Source organism: Stegostoma tigrinum, chromosome 14 (genome assembly GCF_030684315.1).
Source record: "Stegostoma tigrinum isolate sSteTig4 chromosome 14, sSteTig4.hap1, whole genome shotgun sequence".
NCBI lineage: Eukaryota > Metazoa > Chordata > Chondrichthyes > Orectolobiformes > Stegostomatidae > Stegostoma > Stegostoma tigrinum.
The window spans coordinates 52,767,083-52,787,335 of record NC_081367.1 but is presented as its reverse complement, the minus strand read 5'-3'; the positions used below and the strand labels follow the sequence as shown (position 1 = coordinate 52,787,335).

Below are 20,253 nucleotides of genomic sequence, written 5' to 3'. Positions count from 1 at the left end.
CATGGGATTTGTGGTGAGCTGGTAAGACTGAGGTAGAACTCACTTGGTAATAGAGGACAGAAAAAGAGTGGAAGGATGTTTTCCTGATTGGAAATCTGTGACCGGTGGTATTCCCCAGGGATCTATTCTAGCACCCCTGTTGTTTGTAGTACGTGTCACTGATGTTGAGAACGTAACTGGCCTGAATAGAAACTTTAAAAACAATGCAAAGATTTGAGGAGTTGCGGATAGTGAGGAAGATTGCCACATATGTTGGGATATGGATAGGCTAGAGACTTGGGTCGAGAAATGGCAGATGAAGTTTAATCTGATCAAATGTGAGGTGATGCATTTTATGAGATCTAAGCAGATGGGAAGTATACAGTGAGTAGCAAGACCCTTAATAGTGTCGACGTACAAAGGGATCTAGAATTATAGATCCACAGTTCAATGAAAGTGGCAACAGAACTGGATAAGGTGATCAAGAAAGCGTATGGCGTGCTTGCCTTCATTGGTCAGGATATTAAGTACAAAATTTGGCAAGTCATGATGCAGCTATTTGGAACTTTAGTTGGGCCATGTTTGGAATATTGTGTACAATTCTGGTTGCCAGACTACCAGAAAGATGTGGAGGCTTTGGAGAGAGTACAGAAGAGGGTTACTAGGATGTTGCTTGGTTTGGAGGGTGTTAGCTATGAGGAGAGATTGGACAGACTTGGTTTGTTTGCGTTTGAATGTTGGAGGCTGAGGGGTGATTTTAATACAAGTTTACAAAATTGAGTTGCATGGATAGAATGAACAGTTGAAGTTTTTTTTTCCTCCGGCTAGAAATGCTTAAAGTAAAAGTGGGGGAGTTTAAAGGAGATCTATGAGGCAAGCTTTATTTTGAAGAGGGTGATAAGTGCCTGGAATGCAGTAATAATACAGTAGTAATACTTAAGAGGCATCTTGACAGATATATGAACTGGTAAGGAGCAGAGGGATATAGACTGTAGAGCAAAAAGGTTTTTAGTTTAGAAAGGCTTCCTCTGTTGGTACAGGCTTGGTGGGCCAAAAGGCTTGTTCCTGAGCTGTACTGTTCTTTTGTTCTTACTCGCCACAGAATTCTCCACTTCTCTGAATGTGGCTACCAAAGCCAGTATTTATGACTGGACCCCTCCCTTTCTGGTCAATGGTAACTCCCAGAAACCAGCAGTTCTGAGTTTTTGATGGTGTCAGTACCATGTAGCTTGTTGGCCCATGATGCATTCTGGTACTGACTCAAGTCATGTGCAGATTCCAATGCAGTTACCATTCTTAATATTGCCCTGGAGGGTGGACTATACTTTTTTTTTAAATAAAGTAAATTTCCAAATTTTCAACAAAAGGACCTGAAACATGATGCTTTGAATTTCTTTTCTACTTGGGAAAGAATTCTGTTTATGCTGGAGTTGTAAATAAACATCATGTTCAACCACTTCCTGCAGTGTATCCTTTACATAATTAACACCATTTTACAGGGACTGTTTTAAAGACTGAAAGTTTGACAGATCTGCCACTTTTCTCTTGTTCAAGACTGGCATAGTTCTCTGTTCTCTCTTTAAAAAGTTTTCATTTTGTCCCATGTGAAAGTACAAGTGCAAATCCTTTTGGCTTGAAACAGCCATGTGAAGCAAATTGACGCAAGTTTGAGGAATTGGCATTTTTAGTCTAAAATAGATCTTGTAAAATTAAAATTGAGCTGTTGAGCTGGTCAGATCTCGGGTGTCTGAACATGTCACCCGTGTAAAAGTTTTTAAGTATGAATACAGACATGTATTAATGTGTCTTAAATTGATTTTAAAACTTGCGGTGGGGACTGTGATCAAATTTATATAGAATTTTATTTTGCCCAGATATAGGGATTGGTTTCTTCATGTTATTTGTACATTAAACATGTGAAATTAGCATGTAAATTAAAGTCCTTCAAATTGGGACATTGAGACAGCTGGTTGGCAAAAAGGAATCAGTTGTACTAAACTAGACTTTTTCCAAGTGTCAGGTAGTGACTAGTGAGGTACCACTGGGGTTAGTACTTGGTAGCTATTCATATTGTGCATTAATTATTTAGATGAGGCAACGAAGTGTAATATCTCCAAGATTGTGGACAGTAGAAATCTGTGTGGCAGAATGAAATGTGAGGATGCAGACTTGCTTCAGTGTGTTTTGGATAAGTTGAGTAGGTGGACTGATGCATAGCAGATGAGACATAATATAATAAATGTGAGGTTGTCCATTTTGGTGGCAAAAGGAGGAAAGCAAGTTATTATCTGGCAATTGAGTGAGAAAGGGGTGATGAATGAGACATGGGTGTATTTGTATACTAGTCGCAGAAAGCAAACACTCTGATGCAGCAGGTAATGAGAAGTCAAATGTTATTAAAAACAAATGGCTGGAAAAGCTCAGCATGTCTGGGAACATCTCTGGAGAGAAAGTAGTCAATGTCAGTACTGAAGGAGGGTCATTGGACTTGAAGCATTGACTTGGCTTTCTCTCTGCAGATGCTGCCAGACCTCCTCATTTCTCCAGCAATGTCTGTTGTTGTTTCCACAGTTCTTAAGGCAAATACTATGCTTAATTTTGTAATCAGAGGATTTAAATCCAGGAGCCAGGGTGTCTTGCTACAACTGGACAGGGCCTTGTTAAAACAAAGGAGTATTGTGTAGAATTTTGATCTCCGTAATCTGTGGAAGGATGTCCTGATTATGAAGGGAGTGCAGTGAAATTTTACCAGACAGATTTCAGCAGAAATGACATATGAGGATGGATTTCAGTTAATATATTCACTTCAATTTAGAAAACAGTTCAAAGAAAACTATCTAATTCTAACAGATTCAGGAAGGATGTTTTGTGGTGACTGGGGTTTCAAAACCAGTGTTCGCACTCTAAGGGTATGAGTGGGCTATTTAGGACTGAGATGAGGAGAAATTTTTCACCCACAGACTGCTCAGCCACACAAAGCCTTGAGGCCAAAAGCTTTCAAAAAGCTCTCTAAAGAATGTTTTCAAAAAGCTTTGTGGTTCTTGGGCCAAAGGGATCAAAGAGTATGGGGAGAAAACGGAAACAAGATACTGAGTTGAATGATCAGGGTGATAATATTGAATAGTGGAGCACATCCGAAAGGAAGAACGGTCTAGTCTTATTTTATATTTTTGAAAGTGGATATATAGTTTTTGAAATTGTTTTGAAAGTGGATATCAAGTATGTAAGTTGCAACAGTCTATTTGTACTGGCTACTGAAAGCATTTCCTTATGCCGAGGCAATGGTCTAGTGGCATTATCGCTGGACTGCTAATCCAGAGTTCCAGTTAATGTTCTGGGGACTTGGGTCCGAATCCTGCCATGGCAGATGATGGAATACAGAGGGCTGTAGAGGCTGGATTGCTACGTATCTTCAAGTCTGAGATTCTTCTCATCAGTAAAGGAATCCAGGATTATAGATTATTAGATTAGTCATGATTTTATTGAATGACTGAGCAGATGTGATGGGCTGAATGACCTACTTCTGCTTTTAAATTTTAACATCTTGTATCCCATTGTTTCCCAGTCTTTCCTTTTAGCAGCCATGGGCTAGTCTTTTACCTGCTTGTATATCTGTAGCAAATTGCCCCAATGTTTATGCATCTCCAATTTGAATAAACCCAATTGTTTTTATTGGTTCTAAAGTAAGGTTGTTTCTGTTGAGAATTGCTTCCTGTGTTCATTCGGACTATTTTTATGAAGTCTCGGTCATCGTGAAAATGGCGAGTATTCTAATTCTTAATGAGATCTTCTACAAATGTCAACATTGTGTACGTTTGTACTGAAAAGTCAGCTGACTTCACCCAAATAGCTTTTCATTTTAACTGTCTTTTTGCCTGGTCATAATTTTCAGATATCAGATGTTCAGCTGTATTGCTAAGACCCTTTCTTCCCTCCCCTTTTTAACTGCTTTTCAGATCTGTTCTATGTGAAACTTTAAGCATATTTGGTGTTGGTTCTGCACTTGGCATTGTTTCACAACCTTTAACAGAGATTAGTTTACTTGTCCAGCACATGTAAATCTTCCAATGGGATATGATTGTAATGTGTTAAACCCAAGAACTTGATTTTTTTATTCTCCACATGTGTTAAACTTGTTGCCAAATTATTCCAAAGCCATTTTTTATTCAGTTTAAAATTTGCTAGATGGATTTTTCTTGTCTATTGTCACTGCTAAATCTGCCTTTTTGGCTAAGGGTTTAAGTTTGGAGACTCATGTACCTCATGGCTTATAAAGCAACTTTCCCCCCCATTTTGTACCAGAAAGAGATGTTTGTTGCTGATAGATTTTCTTTACACAGCATTGCAGAAAGTTATTCTGTCTGTCTTTATGTCTTCTCCCCCTCTCTCCATGATATCCAGCCAAGGACTGTTTTGTGGTTTTGTCAACAAAAGATGCGTTGTGTACCTGACTGAATCACTATAATCGTCTACTCATTGAATTCAGTCTGCAGGTCTGTGCGATTTAATATTCTGTCATTGGTACACTGTATCCATTGAGCTCCCATGTTTCACCCTAAATGTGGTGAAATGCATTCAGCTTCTTCAGGACTGCACCATATGTCACTTGTGTGCTTTCATCTGAGTGCTTTGTTGGTGAGAGCATGAGTACTGGTAGAGCCACCAAAGCTAGATAACAGTCATGAGGGAAACTGACTAAAGGTACACCACTGACATTCATAGGTGGTTGAGAGCCAGATTGACAAGTACGATGTCAAGTAAAGTGCCTTTTGATGTGAAATGATGTCTTCTTTGTGGAAAAATACTTACTTTAGATCAGGTGTAATGGTACCACATGGTTTGCTACACATTTAAATATTAATAATGAAATGCTTCATTCTTTGCTAATATATATGCTTTCCTAATTTCATCCTTTGTACCCAAAGAGAGAGTCCAGCTTTACATTTTAGAATTTATGTTTAATAATAAAAGGGATCTTTCAAATTAGTGACAATGCAACCAAAGGAAATAAGCTATTGTTTGCTGTTTGTGTCTTAATTTTAAAACGACACGTTTGTTTGAATAGGATATCGTTTGAATGAAAAAAAACTCAGATGTTAAATCTTAGGGCCATTTTAGAGTTAAATGCTCCTTTCTATTGTAGATTCAAAAATAAATTATTTTGTATTTATGCTATGGAATCAATTGGAATTTCTAAGCAACTGCTGATTTACAGTGTAAAGGAAATGAAGTTTAAATTAGTTTTCTTGGGTCAGACTAGACTGTAGACATCACAGCTATTTTGTCACAACTGAATGAATTTGGTGCCAGGTGATATTTCAAATGTCTGCATCTTTCTTTTCATTTTCCATAATTGACATTGCATGATCTGTGCCTGCTAAACTTTTTACTTCTTTATGTTAGACTGTTTATTTCTTCTAAGAATTTGCCTCTTTTATCATTAAGAATGCATGACTTTCACAGAATTCACACTTTTAAAGAAAAGGAGCAATAGAATTCAAAAAATTGTTTACAATGCAGATTTTTTACTTCCTGAATAATTCAGGATAAACATACACCTTGAAGTTTGCATCTGAGGCAGTACAAGTTTTAGAATTGTTATTTTTCCAAAATGACATATTTGTAAATCGAAAGGAAGAGAGAGACTGCTTTGAAGCAGCAGGTGGAATGAAGCCCAATTGCAATTTCTTTTACCTGTTAGTGTAGGGAATAGCTGGAATGTTAAGGCCATTTTTGCTAGAAATTAGAAATATTTATAAACAATCAATACCTACTGATTCCATCATTTTAAACTATGAAATACTGCTCCTTTGTGAAATATACATTTGGTCAAAATCTACGTATACAGATATGAACACCTTGAAGTCTGTATTTTTTTTCATTTCCTTCTCTCTTCCACTGTTTAGTTAACTGTTTTAATAGCCATTTCATCTGAAATGTATCCTCATTTAATTATTTGCTTTGATCAGTATGGCTGTCTTTATAATCATCTGATTATATATTATAGTTAATATAATATACATAATAGTCTGAGCATCTTTCAGGAGCTGTCTGATCCTGACCAAGTCATTAAAAGAAGTCAGAACTCTGGGTAAATCTATATCTACTGAGAGTTCTTGAATTTCAGTAGTGCTTGATTTGGATTTATGAAACTCAAATGCTTTTTGGTGAAGAATGGCCACAAAAAACACACTTTAATCCCGATTTTGGAAATGCATGGTGTCTTTTTCTGTCTAATTTAGATTTATGATGCCATAAAATGAAATAATTCAGTGCATTGATGCTCTATAGAACAGTTCAGCCAGTCCATTAGCCTTTGCTGTAGCACTGTAACCCTGTAGCCCTTCACCTCTTATTTTTTTTCCCAAATGCCCATCTGGTGTTCCATTGATCATCTGAGTCGAACACCCCCAGACCAAAAAACGTAGGGATTCCTTGTATAAAAGGAATTTTTCCTCATCTCCCTCTTTATTTTGCCAGAAACTTTTTTCAAGGTTCCGTGGTCATGTTGTAATCAGGTAATGGGAACAACTTTGCTTTAGCAACCTTTATTTAAACTTGTCATAATCTTGGATAACTCTCTCTCTGATTTTCCCCTTAATTGGTTTTGTTCCAGGGAGAATGACTTGGTTTGTGCAACACCACATTATAGGTAAATTCCTTCATCCCTGAAACTATTCTGGTAAATCTCTCCTGTATCTTGACACTTCGACGTTTTCCATAAATTATGGCTCTGGACTATTCATATACTTTTAGCTGAATCAGAGTTTATGAAAGCTCAGCATAGCTTTTATACTCAATAACTCATTGATGCCTAAAATCTATATGTTTTGCTAATTATAGAATACTTTGCCACCTGTAAAGATCAATGTACCAGATATTCATGTCCCTGTTGGTTAATTTATTTGTGCAGTCTGAGCTTCTTCAGTAATACTGAGAGTTCTTGAATTTCAGTAGTGCTTAATTTGAATTTAGTGAACACAAATGCATTTTGAATATATGAAGAATGGTCACAAAAAACATTTGAGAGCTTTTTTTCAGGGGTATGAAATGTCCCAAATGTGGATTTTCACCTGACAAGCAGCCAAATATTATTTAGACGTGCTGGATAAAATCTTTGAAGATGTGAGGTGAAGACTCTTGTTCTTGTCTGTTGCCCAAACTGTCAAAGTTTAGTAAGAGACTGACATCTTGTCGTTTTATCATTTAATCACTTAGGGAAGCCATTGTTTGTTGGACCTTTTTGAATATTGAGTTTTGTGCAGCAGACCTAAATATTAGCATCACTAGGACTTGAGAAGGACCATGGTACAAAATGACATTGGGTTTGAGAAAATCAGGTCCATCTGCCCTACAAAACTGTCCAAAGTGTTTCCACGAAATGATGAGTAACAGACAAATTGAAATGTTCCAGCTATATAAGTTTGCTTTATTATTCATGACCTTTGTATGCAGTGCTGTTTTCCAGTTATTTTTATGCTAGAACTCAGTGAAATTTGTACAAAGCCAATAGTTGTTTTTAAGCGGCCATTCCACTAGAGCAGTTGAACTGAATAATGTGACTGTCATGCAGGTATGAAAACATTTCCTTTCTATGTTTTTCTTAACCAGGTTACAGCAGAAGATCCCGGTGGTTCTCATTTTCAGTAGTAGTGGAATGAATGTAAAATGCTCTGTTTTGACTTCAGTTCAACTTTCATCCAGAGAAGAAACAGAGTTAAAGGGTTTTTTTTTCCCCTTCTTGCCAATCAGATTCAGAATGGAGAGCTTAACTTGGAGTAAAAGTGCAAATCATCCAAAGTATCAATACATTTTATTCTATTTTCCTCCACTGCATAAAGCAATACTCTGCATTCTAGAAATAGATATAATTGTTGAAAATAAAGGTGGATACAAAGGAAGAAACCAGTACCATTCTTTAGCTTGCTGATTGTATGTGCTCCTGCTCTTTACACATCCCACCAGGGAACAAGATATTCTATTGTGTAAGTTGTGTTACAGAGCAGCTTACACCAGTGTATGTGGTCTGCCTTGCAATCTAGTGACACAAATAACAGTAACCAGTAGCCATTTAGTAATGTCTAGATGGAACTAAGTGAGAGAATCATCCCAATATACTATGGCAGTTGTTGAAAGTAGTATTTCATCTTGTTATCTGGTTGATTTTTTTTTTTAACACTTCATTTTGAGTAGCATAACTAACGGATGTCCAACATCCCGTATTGAATGAGCAAAAGTTTCCTCCAACTAAACATTGGGAAGATTTAAACCATTAATTTTGGTCCCTGTTCTGAAGCATTGATGTCATAGGCGTCATATTTGAACCCAGAATCAGGTTCTCACCATCATATTACTATTTCTATCTTGGTGATTATTCCCTGCCTCAGCCCATTCTGAAACTCTTAATTATCCTGTTATTTGCATTAGGTTCAACAGTATTCCTGGCTGGTCTACTGTATTTTACTTCCCGCCCCACACCCACCATAAACCTGATGTCATCCAAAGTTCTGCTGCCTGTGTCCTGTTTTGTACCAATTTCCATTCACTTATCACCCTTTGAGTTACATTGGCTTCCTATCAAACAGAACCAAATTTTAAGATTCTTGACCTCATTTTCACTTCCCATGTTTTCAGTTTCCCTCTTTTCATTTCTTCAGCTCCCTGCTTATCCGATTCTGGGTTCTTGACCATTTTGATTTTAAGTGCCCCAAATCATTTGCTGAACATTTAAGCTTTGAAATTTCCTCCCTGTATATCTCTGCCTCATACTTTTCTCCATTTTAAGGCTCTTCTGAAAGTCAACCACTTGAGCTAAGCTTTTGGTCATCTGCTCTGTTATCTCCTTTTACGGCTCAATGTTAGATTTTGTTTTAATGTTGGACCTGTAAAATGTCTTGAAGTGTTTTTTTCATGCCAAAGGAATAATATAAATGTTAGATGTTGATATAATTCTCTTACAAGATGTGTTTGCTGTGCAGCTGACTTTTGGGAAATTTTTTTGTGATTCTTATGAGAAGGGTGAGTTAGGGAGAGTGGTGGCTAGCTGACTGGTCTGAACCCAAGATCAAAACTGCACATGTTGTGTTTACTTTTAAAAATTGGCATCCAGGAAAGCTTTTCAATCACTAGGTCAATTTTTAACTGAGGCTGTGTGGGTGAACTGAGAATTTAGCAAATACCGTTCTGTTACTGATTACTTCGTGGTGCTGGCAAGAATACCCACGGGTGATTTGGCTTCTCTCCTGTCTCGATAAAGTGGGAGCCAAAGTGTTGAACAATTGTAATTTAATGTTTGGAGGTTTTAGCAACAAAGACAATTGGCCATTGCTATATCTTAGTTTGTTCAATCATCTTGAAAAATGTGACTTAAATATAATTTATTGTAATGTTTAAAAATATGGGTGATGAAATTGCCATCAAAAGTGGCAAAAGTAGACAAATGATGGATAAAGTAAAGAATGTTGCAGAAATAAACTGGGAAACAGCTTTTAGTGCGAGGATGAAGTTTTCAAACTGGACGTCTTGATGCACGAAATTACAGTAATCAGTGAGATTGGGCATGACAGCTAATTGGGACTTGATGTGTGTCATAGATTTAGACAATTTACTGTTTCAACTGGAGGACCAACAGAGGAATTGAGAAATTGCTCAATGATGTCAAAGGCCTGGGTTTCAGTATCAATGGAAAAAAAATATATGAATGCATGTAGGCAGTATTATATTGGTAAGCACTTGGGAAAGACTGTTTGGTGAATTAAAGTTCAACTCCTGCATAAACTGGAGATCTAAGTTGCATTTTGCCTGAATCACAGGCTGAGGACATTGCCACCAACTCCAATCATTTAAAATTTAGGGACTGATAATGATTCTACTTCCACATCGGTTAATTCACTAGGGAAGAAAAATTAGCGAGGTCTGGGATGTGTTGGGATGGTGGATCTCAGAGAAGAGGTGCTAAGGGAATATATAATCCCAATCATAATTTACCATGCTTTTGGTAAGAATGAGACAATGAACAATTTAAAGTTTATCTGAGATTGCAGTTAATCCTATTGACATTTCCCTTTAGTTTTCCTTTGTTTTTTCTGAAATGAGTATTTTTTCATTATGTCTCTCAATTGTTTCTGCCTTCCATGCTTTCAAGAAACCAACATCCAAGAACAATGAAATGTTATAGTCCAAGGATTTGGATTTGGATTTTTTTGTTTAATAACGGCACTGAGACATGACTGTGGCTTCTCTTGGAGAGCCTCATGTATGTTAACTTTTTGTAAAAACCAATTAGCAACTTCAACCGAGTGAATCGTGATAAGTAAATTGCATCTTTTGGTAGAAGAATTCATCGAGCTGGTTTGTGATGACTTCCTCCTGACATGCCACCAATCAATCTCTAGAGAGAAGGACTAAAGGATAAAGAAGCTAATTCTTGCAAGCTAAAAGATTTTTTTCTTTCAAGTCTCGCCAAAACTGAACAGTGAATTTTCCAGTGATTCTCTATGCTTCTATTTTTGTACTTACTTCATAAATCAAATGCTTAAAATGTATGTCGTGATTTTTAGCCTTTACTTTTAACCTGTCAAATTAAAGCAATACAGTTGTCATGTTAAAGTTGCATCTATGCAGTGATTTTTTTTCTTCGTGAAGAAATTTTAGTTCATTCATATCAGCATTTTGTTTCTCTAAACTAGCAACAAAATTCTTTATGAATTTAAATTCATTCACAGAATTATTTATCTAGGTTCAGATTTGAAAAATGACTTGTTCAAAGTTGAGTGTATGTTTAAAAAAAATACACCACTTGTTGCTAAAGAAGTACTTGGGTATTTCCTCATGGAAACAAAAACCTCAGATGTGATACCAAAGTACTGTGTGCTGTAATTTCTGTTTTGTGTTGGTGAGCATGGTGTGAAAGCTAATACATTTGTTCTGCAAGAGAGTAGATGGATATTATCATGTTTAATTATGGAATCAAGTAGCTGGTCAATGTTAAATGATAGGCTTGGATATGATGCTCCTGAATCAGTTTTGGTAATGGGTACGCAAGTACTGAGACCAGAGAAGAGAATTAATCAGGTACCAAATATGTACACGTCACATCTTGTGAAGTATCAAGATATTTTGGTCTGATTTTCTTCTCAAAGCTGCTGTGGTGACCTTTTATGGGACTTAGTCTTCAAATTTCATTTGCATCTATTATCCAAGATTTCACATTAAAATGTTAATGATACAAAATTTCTAACTTTTTAAAAGCATTTTTATTCCTTTCTTGTTGGCTTTTGCAATATTTGCTATGTTATGTCGAAATGGTTGAGTAACTTATAAACTATTTGAATTCTGATCAGGCTATTTGGAAGCTGTTGAACAACTTGCAGTGGAATTTCTTTAGTTTTTCCCTCCTATCATGTGTCCATCAGTGCTTATTGAAACCCTGTGTATGTAGGATGCATTATTACTTCTTTATCATTTGGTTAACTTTGATCATGTCATTAGCAGTTATCTAAAATAATGTGGACAATCCAAAGTGAAAAATGAATTTTGTGCACACGTTATCTACAGCACCAAGTTGGTTTTGGTCAATCAATGCAAATACAGCTGCGATGAGTTTGTTTTTTTTTTAAAGAGATTGGTACTAGATTCTACCATGTAAGACTATGTTAATTTTAACCAGCGTGTGTGTGTGTGTGTGTGTGTGTGTGTGTGTGTGTGTGTGTTCCCCTCCTCAGAAAAAGGCCTTATATTGGGCTACGGGTTAGTTGGCTTATTTTGGGCCTCTGTTTAATGAGATTGGCTGCACAGTAGTGGTATTTCGGAATCCTTCTCATCAGTTTCTCTTCAAGGTGTGCAGTCATTGCTGAGCACAAGCAATCACTAAAGTGAGCAGATCAAGTTGCTCTAAAGTATTACAAAATAATGGTCGCTATATGGATGAGGGAATAACTTTTCAATGTTGTGAAACGTTGTATAAAAATCTAAAGTTAAAGATGGTAAATAACTAGTCCTTGTATCTATTAAGCTTGTGAAGTCTTATTTCGATTCAGTCCTATGTTTTTTGCAAGTCCAAACAAACCATTATATGCCCAGAGTGTTTGCACATCAGTTTTTATAAATTGACGTGCTTGACTGATATTAGGGAAAAATCTGAATTCTATGATGTGCATTTAAGTGTATTCTGTATACATGAATAAAATATTATTTCAAAAGGTATACGCCTCAGTTGAAATTTGTCAGTCATATCTTGTGCCTGCATTTATTCTCAAATCTTGAAAACATGACTTGTGTAATGCCCACTGTTTGTCACCTTCTTGACAAGGAGACTTGGTTATGGCTATTTTGCTAAATCTCTAATTTTTGCAGACAGAATTGGTTTTAGAAGCTGAAGACCCACACCTTGATTAACCTGACCATAGACACTTTTGTCCACAAAGTCAGATTCCTGTACTGGGGTTATTTGCTCAATGAGATTCACAGTGACTACATAACTTGTCGCATCTCTAAAGTATCCTACGTACATCCAACATGCCTCGAATGCAGTACTGTTATTCTGGATTTGTGGTCACTGTGTTTTCCTAATGTGCTGTTACTGTGTTCTACACCTCTATCTTAATGAAAAGAACTTGAGAGCTTGAAGTTGTGTATTTATGAACAAAAAGAGTAAGTTGCTTCGTGTTTACACAAAGTCAGTGCCTAAAATCTTAAGAGGTTGTGTTGTTTGCCTGAAGTGATGTGATATTTAGTTGTAGATGATCAGATAAGCAAGCTGCACTTCACTTCTATTGTTCACCCACCCCCGCCCCAAAGAAAAGGCTGATAAGTACCAATATTCTTGTTTCAATTTTTACTCCCAAAGCCCAACATTACATTGCATACTCCACAGTTGAACATTGAATGTGATGTGCAGATGCAGTTTTGGACTGGATGGACAAAGTCAGAAATCACATGACCAGGTTATAATCCAACAGGTTACTTGAAATCAGGTGAAGTGCAGAGAGATCAAAAGATCATGTAAATGGTGTGTGTGGAATGTCGACAATTTGAATAAGTCTCTACAGGTCATCAGAAGCATCAGATGTGAGTAAAGTGTCAACAGCTGACTAACAAATGAAGGGGTGACCTATAATCCAATTAATTGAGATTGAGAGGTAATTACAGAATATTAAAAATAAGGAGACAAACCAAATGGCTGGTAAACATGATAGGTATAAAAGCTGCATGCTGACGGTCTAAGCAAAGTAACAAGTAATCTAAATTAGTACAAGCTAATTAAGGTAGAGGGATCTTAGGTTATCAAGGTGTTGGTGTCAAAACAGGACAGGAAAGAAGATTTTACAGATGCGGAAGAGTATGGCAGGGTTACATGTAACACAACATGAACCTAAGATCACGGATGAGGCCGTCTTCATGGTACAGAACTTGGCTATCATTTTCTGCTTGGTGATTGTGTTATTGTGTATCTCAAAGGCCACCTTGGAGGATGCTTACCCAAGGATTGGAGGCTGAATGTCCTTGACCACTGAAGCGTTCTCAACTGGGAGGGAATATTTCCGTTTGTCAGTTGTTGTGCAGTGTCCATTCATTCATTGTTGGAAGTGTCTTGCCAATACACTACAACTAGGGGCATCCTTACCAGTAGTGTAATTGCTGATCAGGTACTGATAGCCAAGTTCCATATCTATAAAGATGATCTCAACTGTAACCATGGGTCCATGATCTCTTGCTGATTTAAGCATTTTGATGCTCTGCAGCAAGTACTGCAGATTGAGAGGAGGTAGTTTTCTGTCCAAGTGCCGAGCAGTTCAGATCTGAACTCCTCCTTTAGAGGAAAGGAACTGAATAGCGAAACTATGTATTTCATGTGGGAGATGGAGGAAAGATTGGTGTTTCTTTTCTTTTGGAAGAGTTTGGATTATCTTTCCTTGAGGATATGTGACTGTTGTAAGAAGATATTATCTGGTGTACTTGTTGGGGAAAAAAATCTGAAGTGCAACTTCTCAAGTTGTGATGAACTCATTTCCTCCAGCATTGAACTTAATAGAATGAACTTAGTCTGATAAGTGGCAAATATCCTGGATTGTGTATTACAGGAAGGAATACTTAATTTTAATAGGTGCAATTCAGTGCTGGCAAAAACGAATTGCAGTGCAGCTTCTTGAATAATATATTGAAGGAGCCTTTATCACAGAGTGGATCATACATGTGCAAAGGAAATTGTCTATCTGAATTGAACAAGTGTCTGTAACACGATTTATTATTCAGTTTAAATCATTTCTCTTTATGACTTTCACTTCCTTGAATTTTTGGGAAGTTTTCTTTTGAGGAATAGACAAAGAAAAGGATTGAATGTACAAGTTGTGTTGTCTTAATTGCAATAAAGTAAATCAGTTGCAGAATGGCTGACAGAGGAGGCAGTGAGGTAGTAGTATTTTCTCTTGGCTAGTAATCCTGAGATTCGGGCTAATGTTCTGGTGAAATGGTACGAACCAGGAATTTAAAATGTTGATCTAATGTTGACTGTAACCGATGTTTATTGTCGTAAAAATCCATCAGGTACACTAATGTCCTTCATGGAAATCTGCTATCCTTACTCTGTTTAGCCTGCATGTGACGCCAGACCCACAATATGGTTAATGCTTATCTGCTGTCTGAACGATTCAGAATGGACAACAAATGCTGTGCTAACAGCTATGCCAACATTCCATGAATGAATTTTAGGCACATTTTAGGCTTTATTCACTGAAGACGTTGCATCAGACTGCTAGTCCTGCTAAGTTGAATTGGTCATAGATAGATGAGTTGACTGCTGGCGTACATGGAACTAGTAACCTGAGGTCTTCAGACTGTAGTTTAGATAGTTTGTTTCTGTGGCCCTGTGCTGTACATAGAGAGTCCTCAGAAATTTGAGGTTATGGTATATACTTGACATATTCAATGGTATATTGTTCATTATTTTCTGCAGGTTGTGAATTTTGGTTAATTTCTAATCAACTTGTTCTGAGGTCTTGTTGTGCACTTCTGGTGTCTGTGGGACATGAACCCAGTTCTGTTGTGGTTGTGAATTGTATTATTATAGAATTTCTGACCACCTCAATGGGAAAGTGTCTCTGATTCCTGGCAAAAAAGTTTTTTTTTATTATAGCATTTTCTAAAAGCATCTATATATTACAACAGACTTTTCAAATTGAGTGCCTTTTCATCAAGCCTTTCCTCCTCGCTATTGCAAATGAGATCTCTAAGCAGGGTGGGTATACCCCAACTTCTGATCACATGCTTTTATCCTGTACTGTGATTTTAAAATGCAGGTCTTTGGTCATCAAAAGAGTCTTTTGTACCTGTTCAGTTTCAATTACACCGAAGTGAGTTATGGGTACAGAACTGATTTTTATTTTTTAAAATGATTCTGACAAAAGGCTTTACATTGGCAATTAACTTAAATCATAGCTTCACGTAATTTCAGTCCAGGGTTTATAATTTTTTGCTTTGCACTTACATATTAATGAATAAGACTAGCTATCCTGTGTGGAGTTGGAGGCGGTCATTGTGCTGCTAATAGGAGATGTGTTTTGACACAGCAGCTGCCACGTGTAGACTGTGTAGTGATAGCCAATCATCTTTCAAATAGATCTGACTTTTTAGGTGCCAAATTTTCTTTTTCTCTTTCCTACCCAGTTACAATCATTACTTTTAAGTCTTTTCTGTTGCCGCTTCTCATAAAAACCCTACAGACTATTCCATTGAATGGGAGTTAATTATTTTGCAGACAGCTAAAACTTGCATTCATTTATCACTCAATTCATTCTCCTTGTATCCTAGGGTACTAACTGGGATCAGTGTGTGAAGCAGATAAAGCTTTTCACTGAGCTGTTTAAAAGACCGATCTGTACTGTGACTAGGTGGATGGACTTGAGTGGGTTAATGAAGTGGGAGTTGTGGTTGCTAACCATTGCTGATAACTCATGTCTCCTCCGCACTTCTCTGCTGCTGCTGTATAAATTTTAACTCAGTAGATTGGGATAACTACAGTGCCAAATGTATGGGTTTTGAAGCCTTTTATATACACTACCGCTAAGGAGCAAGCAAACAGCCATGTATGCTTCTGTCCTCAATCTAGAACAGTACCTGTTACAAGTTTGGTCTTTTTAATCTCCGCTGGATTTTTATTTTTCAATATTTCCCTAATATCTCGTGGTATTCCTTGAGGTCATTGAAAATGTAAATGAATGAATTGTTGATTTTTTTAATGCGTTAGATATGCTCAAAGGATGGACTGCCTTTGTATTGTAACAACAAAGGTAAGCATTTTCTGTGAACTGAATGTGTTGAACTAACATGCAAAATTATTTATATTTAAAATGCTTGTCTTCTGTGTGCTTTCTTCTCTACGTGGTTGGGTTGATATTGTTCCAGATTTTCAGATGAGTTCTTTATTTTAATTTGGCTGTTGCTGTTTGATTTTTCTTCCGGATCTGTTCTCCCCCCCCCGTCCCCCCGTCCCCTCCCTAATGCCACCATCTGAGAACTATGAAGGCTGTAGCTAACACCTGTTTGTTAGCATTTAATTTTGCATTGGTTGCATTGAGAAAACTTGAGAAAGATCAAATTGAGTACCAATTTTCTTGACCATTGGTGTGCACATGCAGGGAAGCAGCATATCAGACCTTCAATTATGCCAGTCAAAATGCACTTTGAATAACCTATTTTAGCTTCAAGTACTTATCCTTGAATTACCTGACAACTTAGCTTTATGAAACAATGGTGCATTCATGACTCAATTACTGAAATGAATAGGATGGTTTATTAAAATTCAAGTTTCATTCTTTAAATGTAAGCAATTGGTGTTTTATTTTAAAGTGAGATGAATACATTAATACAGCAGCTTTAATTAAACCACAGCACAGCTACGCTATAAAACACCAGAATTTTCAGTGCTGTTGAAGTCAGGTGAGAGGTGGCTGTAAATTGTCTGGTGGCTGTATGTGAAGCTGATACATGTTCCTGTGCAAACGAGTCTTAAAGATGTCATAAGCAGTTCATTGCTGATTTGTGGGCGTGGAATGGTTTCTTCTCCTTGATGCGTAAAGGTACAGTTAGGGGTTTGCTTTTATATTGCAACGTCTGTGGAAGTTGATCAAAAAACCTATTCAGTCATATTTGTTTTGTTTCCTTCAAAATAACATTGCTTTTATTGATTATACATTTGTTGGAAAAGAACACCAAAGAGCTTTTCATCTCAAAATTACTCCCCAAAAGGGATCTGTCTTGTTCCAGGCATAAGAATGTTACTGTTAATATTTATGTTACTTTTTGAAAATTTTGAATTATGAATCTTGCAACTTGTATTTCTTTAACTTTATTATGTTCCGTGTTTATAATTTGCATGCTTTGTAAAAACTGAAAGAGCTGTGGATGCTGTAAATCAGGAACAAAAACAGAAGTTTCTGGAAAAGCTCAGCAGGTCTGGCAGCATCTGTGAAGGAAAAAAAAGTCAGAGTTAACATTTCGGGTTGGGTTTTGAGTAAGAGTCACTGGACCTGAAATGTTGACTCTCTGATTTTTTTTTCTTCACGGATGCTGCCAGACCTGCTGAGCTTTTCCAGCAAATTCTGTTTTTGTTGTGTGAGCTTTATACTTTGAAAGTTATTTCCTTTTTGATTTAGCAAAATGTTTCTTAATTGGTTTAAATTATGCCCTTTTATATGGTTAATAGGGTTTCCTTGGTGCCCTATGTTGACCTAAATGAATATTTTACATTAGCATACGTAGTAGGTAAGTAAGTAAGCATTAGTAAGTAAGCTTCAGTAAACTTGAAAATTTTACCACCACAATTGAGGTTGAGCCTTTACAGTTAGGATCCTGTTTGTTCTTTGCATTCTTTTGTGGGTGTTTATGGCCTTCATTTGAAACAGGACAGAATATGAAAGGCCATGTAAGGGAATGCAAAGAATACAAAAGTACCAAGTCAATGCTGGTACTGTGTTCAAAATATCATTAGTTATTTGAACTGTCCTTACTTCATAAGAATGTTAAAGTCTCACATTTGACCATGTACCAATGGACAGTTGGCAAAAACGTTGTCCTGCAGTTGCTTTCAAAGGCCATTTCAAAGGATAGTGGTAAAGGGGCAGAAAGGTTTAGAGTCAATATTGCAGAGCTTTGAGTAACCTATTTTAGCTTCAAATACTTACCCTTCAATTACCTGACAAGTTAGCTTTGTGAAACACAGGTGCATTCACGTCTTGACGAATGGTTTATTAAAGTTCATGTTTCATTCTTTAAATGTAAGCAATTAGGTTTTTTTAAGTGAAATGAAAACATTAATACGGCAGCTTTAATTAACCTGCAGTGTAGCAGTTTAAACCACAAGAAACTGTACTTGCTGAACAAGTTGAGTTCTGTGTTACTGAGCTGCGCACAATTAAGTGATAGACAGCAAGGGCATGGAAGCAAAAATGACGCTTTTTACCCCAGTACTTGTTGCCAATCTAGAAACAAAGACAGCAGTGTTCAGATTTAATGTCTGATACTTAAGAGTTGATAAGAACAGTGGAGGTTTGGGTGAGTTTATATACGTTGCAAGATGGGTGCTGACCAGTAAAGTATTGGAATAATGCAACCTAGAAACAATGGAGGCCCGTTCACCTTTCAAAAGCAGAGGAGTTAAGCATTGACAGAATCAGAAATAAGTGAATTATGGTGCACAGCTATGGTCATACATTTTTGGGTGAAATATAGCACCAAGACTTTCAACAGTCTAGTTTAGTTTTGGCTGCAAAAGAGATGTTTGGGCTCAGTGGCCTGATGTTAGAGTTTGTAATGTGAACCAATGATTATGTAGTTTGATTCTTCCCAGTATTCAGATGGAGGAATCTTTTGCCTATCCAGTACCAAATGTCAATATGCTGAGATACAAATCTGGAAGTGGAGAGCTCCATTGAAGTGGTGTTGAGGTAGAGCTGGGTGTTCTCTGCATATATTTAAAATTTGTCTGACTTGTGGATGATGTTGCAAAGAGGTAGCATGGAGAAGAGGAAATTATCAGACTATTTCCAACAAATCAGAGCCAAGATCTCTGAGGGATTCCGAAAGTAGTGGTGGGGGGAATAGTTTAAGAAATAATTTAACTTGATTTTCTGGGTATGTCTGGATAGTTTGAAATGTCCCAGATAAAGGGAAGCCCTGTGCAGCTGAATAGCTGACTGGCGGCATTTGACGAGGTTGGCATGGTCAAATGTGTCGAAGGCTTGAATGCCTATTGAGAAAGATGATGGAAAGGTTATCATAATCAAGGATATATGGGTTGCTTAAGACATTGATTGGAACCGTTTTAGTGTTGTTTATTTACACACAAAATGTGATTGGAAGGATTCATTTTTCTTTCATTGTCCCAAATACAGGCTGCTATTCCATACTGAATTTAAGCCCAATCATGTTGATTGGCGAATGAATGGCTATTAAGGGAAGGTTTTTGTCGTGATTGCAGCAGAAATTAGATACTGGCTGTAAAATCCTCTTGAGTTTGATTTAAGAAAACTCAATGTTGGGAATTTGTGGAAAAATTGAAATGATTGAATTGTACTCCGGTTACAATCTTCCATTCTCTGCATCCAGAAATGAGACTTTTCACCTTGCTAGGCTTGACAAAAATGCTCAGATCTGATCTCTTGTCACTTTCCAGGGTAACTGAGTGGATAATGTTGAGCACTTGTTCAGGTTATCAGTTTTTTTTAAAATAATCATTGAATGCTTTGGGATTGAACTGTTGGTGAGAGTGAAAGCGCAATCTTATTTTGTTTCAATTATATCATTTGGGATTAAGCAAATCATTGAGTGAAAAGAGGCTTCTGTCATCAGGAATTTGCGACAAATCTGTTGTAGGATGAAAATAACCATCCATCTGCCTTTCTGGAATAGTTTAAAGATCTGTTTAAAAAATCTGTTCAAAGCCGAGATTTGCCTATCGTTATTTCTTTGTGCGCAAAGGCTGCATTGTTTTATAGAATCCTCATGCTTTATTTAAGAAATGTTGCTTTTGAGTTTGCTAGTTACATCCTTTTAAATACACCCACTGTTACACTGACAGTCAGACTGTCAGCAATAGACTGACATGAGTTTTCCTTTGACAATTAACCAAAGTATTTCTATTCAAAAGGAGTTTGATCACATCATTTTTGCAGCTCAGCTATGATTTCCAGCTCTAGAGGCCACTATTGGATAACTTCAAGTCGTGTGTTAGAAAATAATGCAGGATGTTGCAGGCAGAGGGAGAAGAATCAAATACTT

At 36.9% G+C, this 20,253-nt stretch overlaps 1 protein-coding gene across 16 annotated transcripts in view; it reads left to right on the top strand.

Moving 5' to 3' along the window:
• The window catches only part of LOC125457523 (disks large homolog 1-like), a 406,012-nt gene that overhangs the window by 36,154 nt on the left and 349,605 nt on the right, over window positions 1–20,253 (top strand). Inside the window, exon 1 of one of the 16 annotated variants that reach the window (XM_048541845.2) lies at window positions 15,992–16,265. The exons of the other annotated variants lie outside the window; for them this stretch is intronic. Coding sequence (XP_048397802.1) covers window positions 16,236–16,265 — 30 coding nt within the window. The 5' untranslated portion in view covers window positions 15,992–16,235. Of the gene's footprint in view, window positions 1–15,991; window positions 16,266–20,253 lie in introns of those variants that run through there. 16 annotated transcript variants of the gene reach the window in all.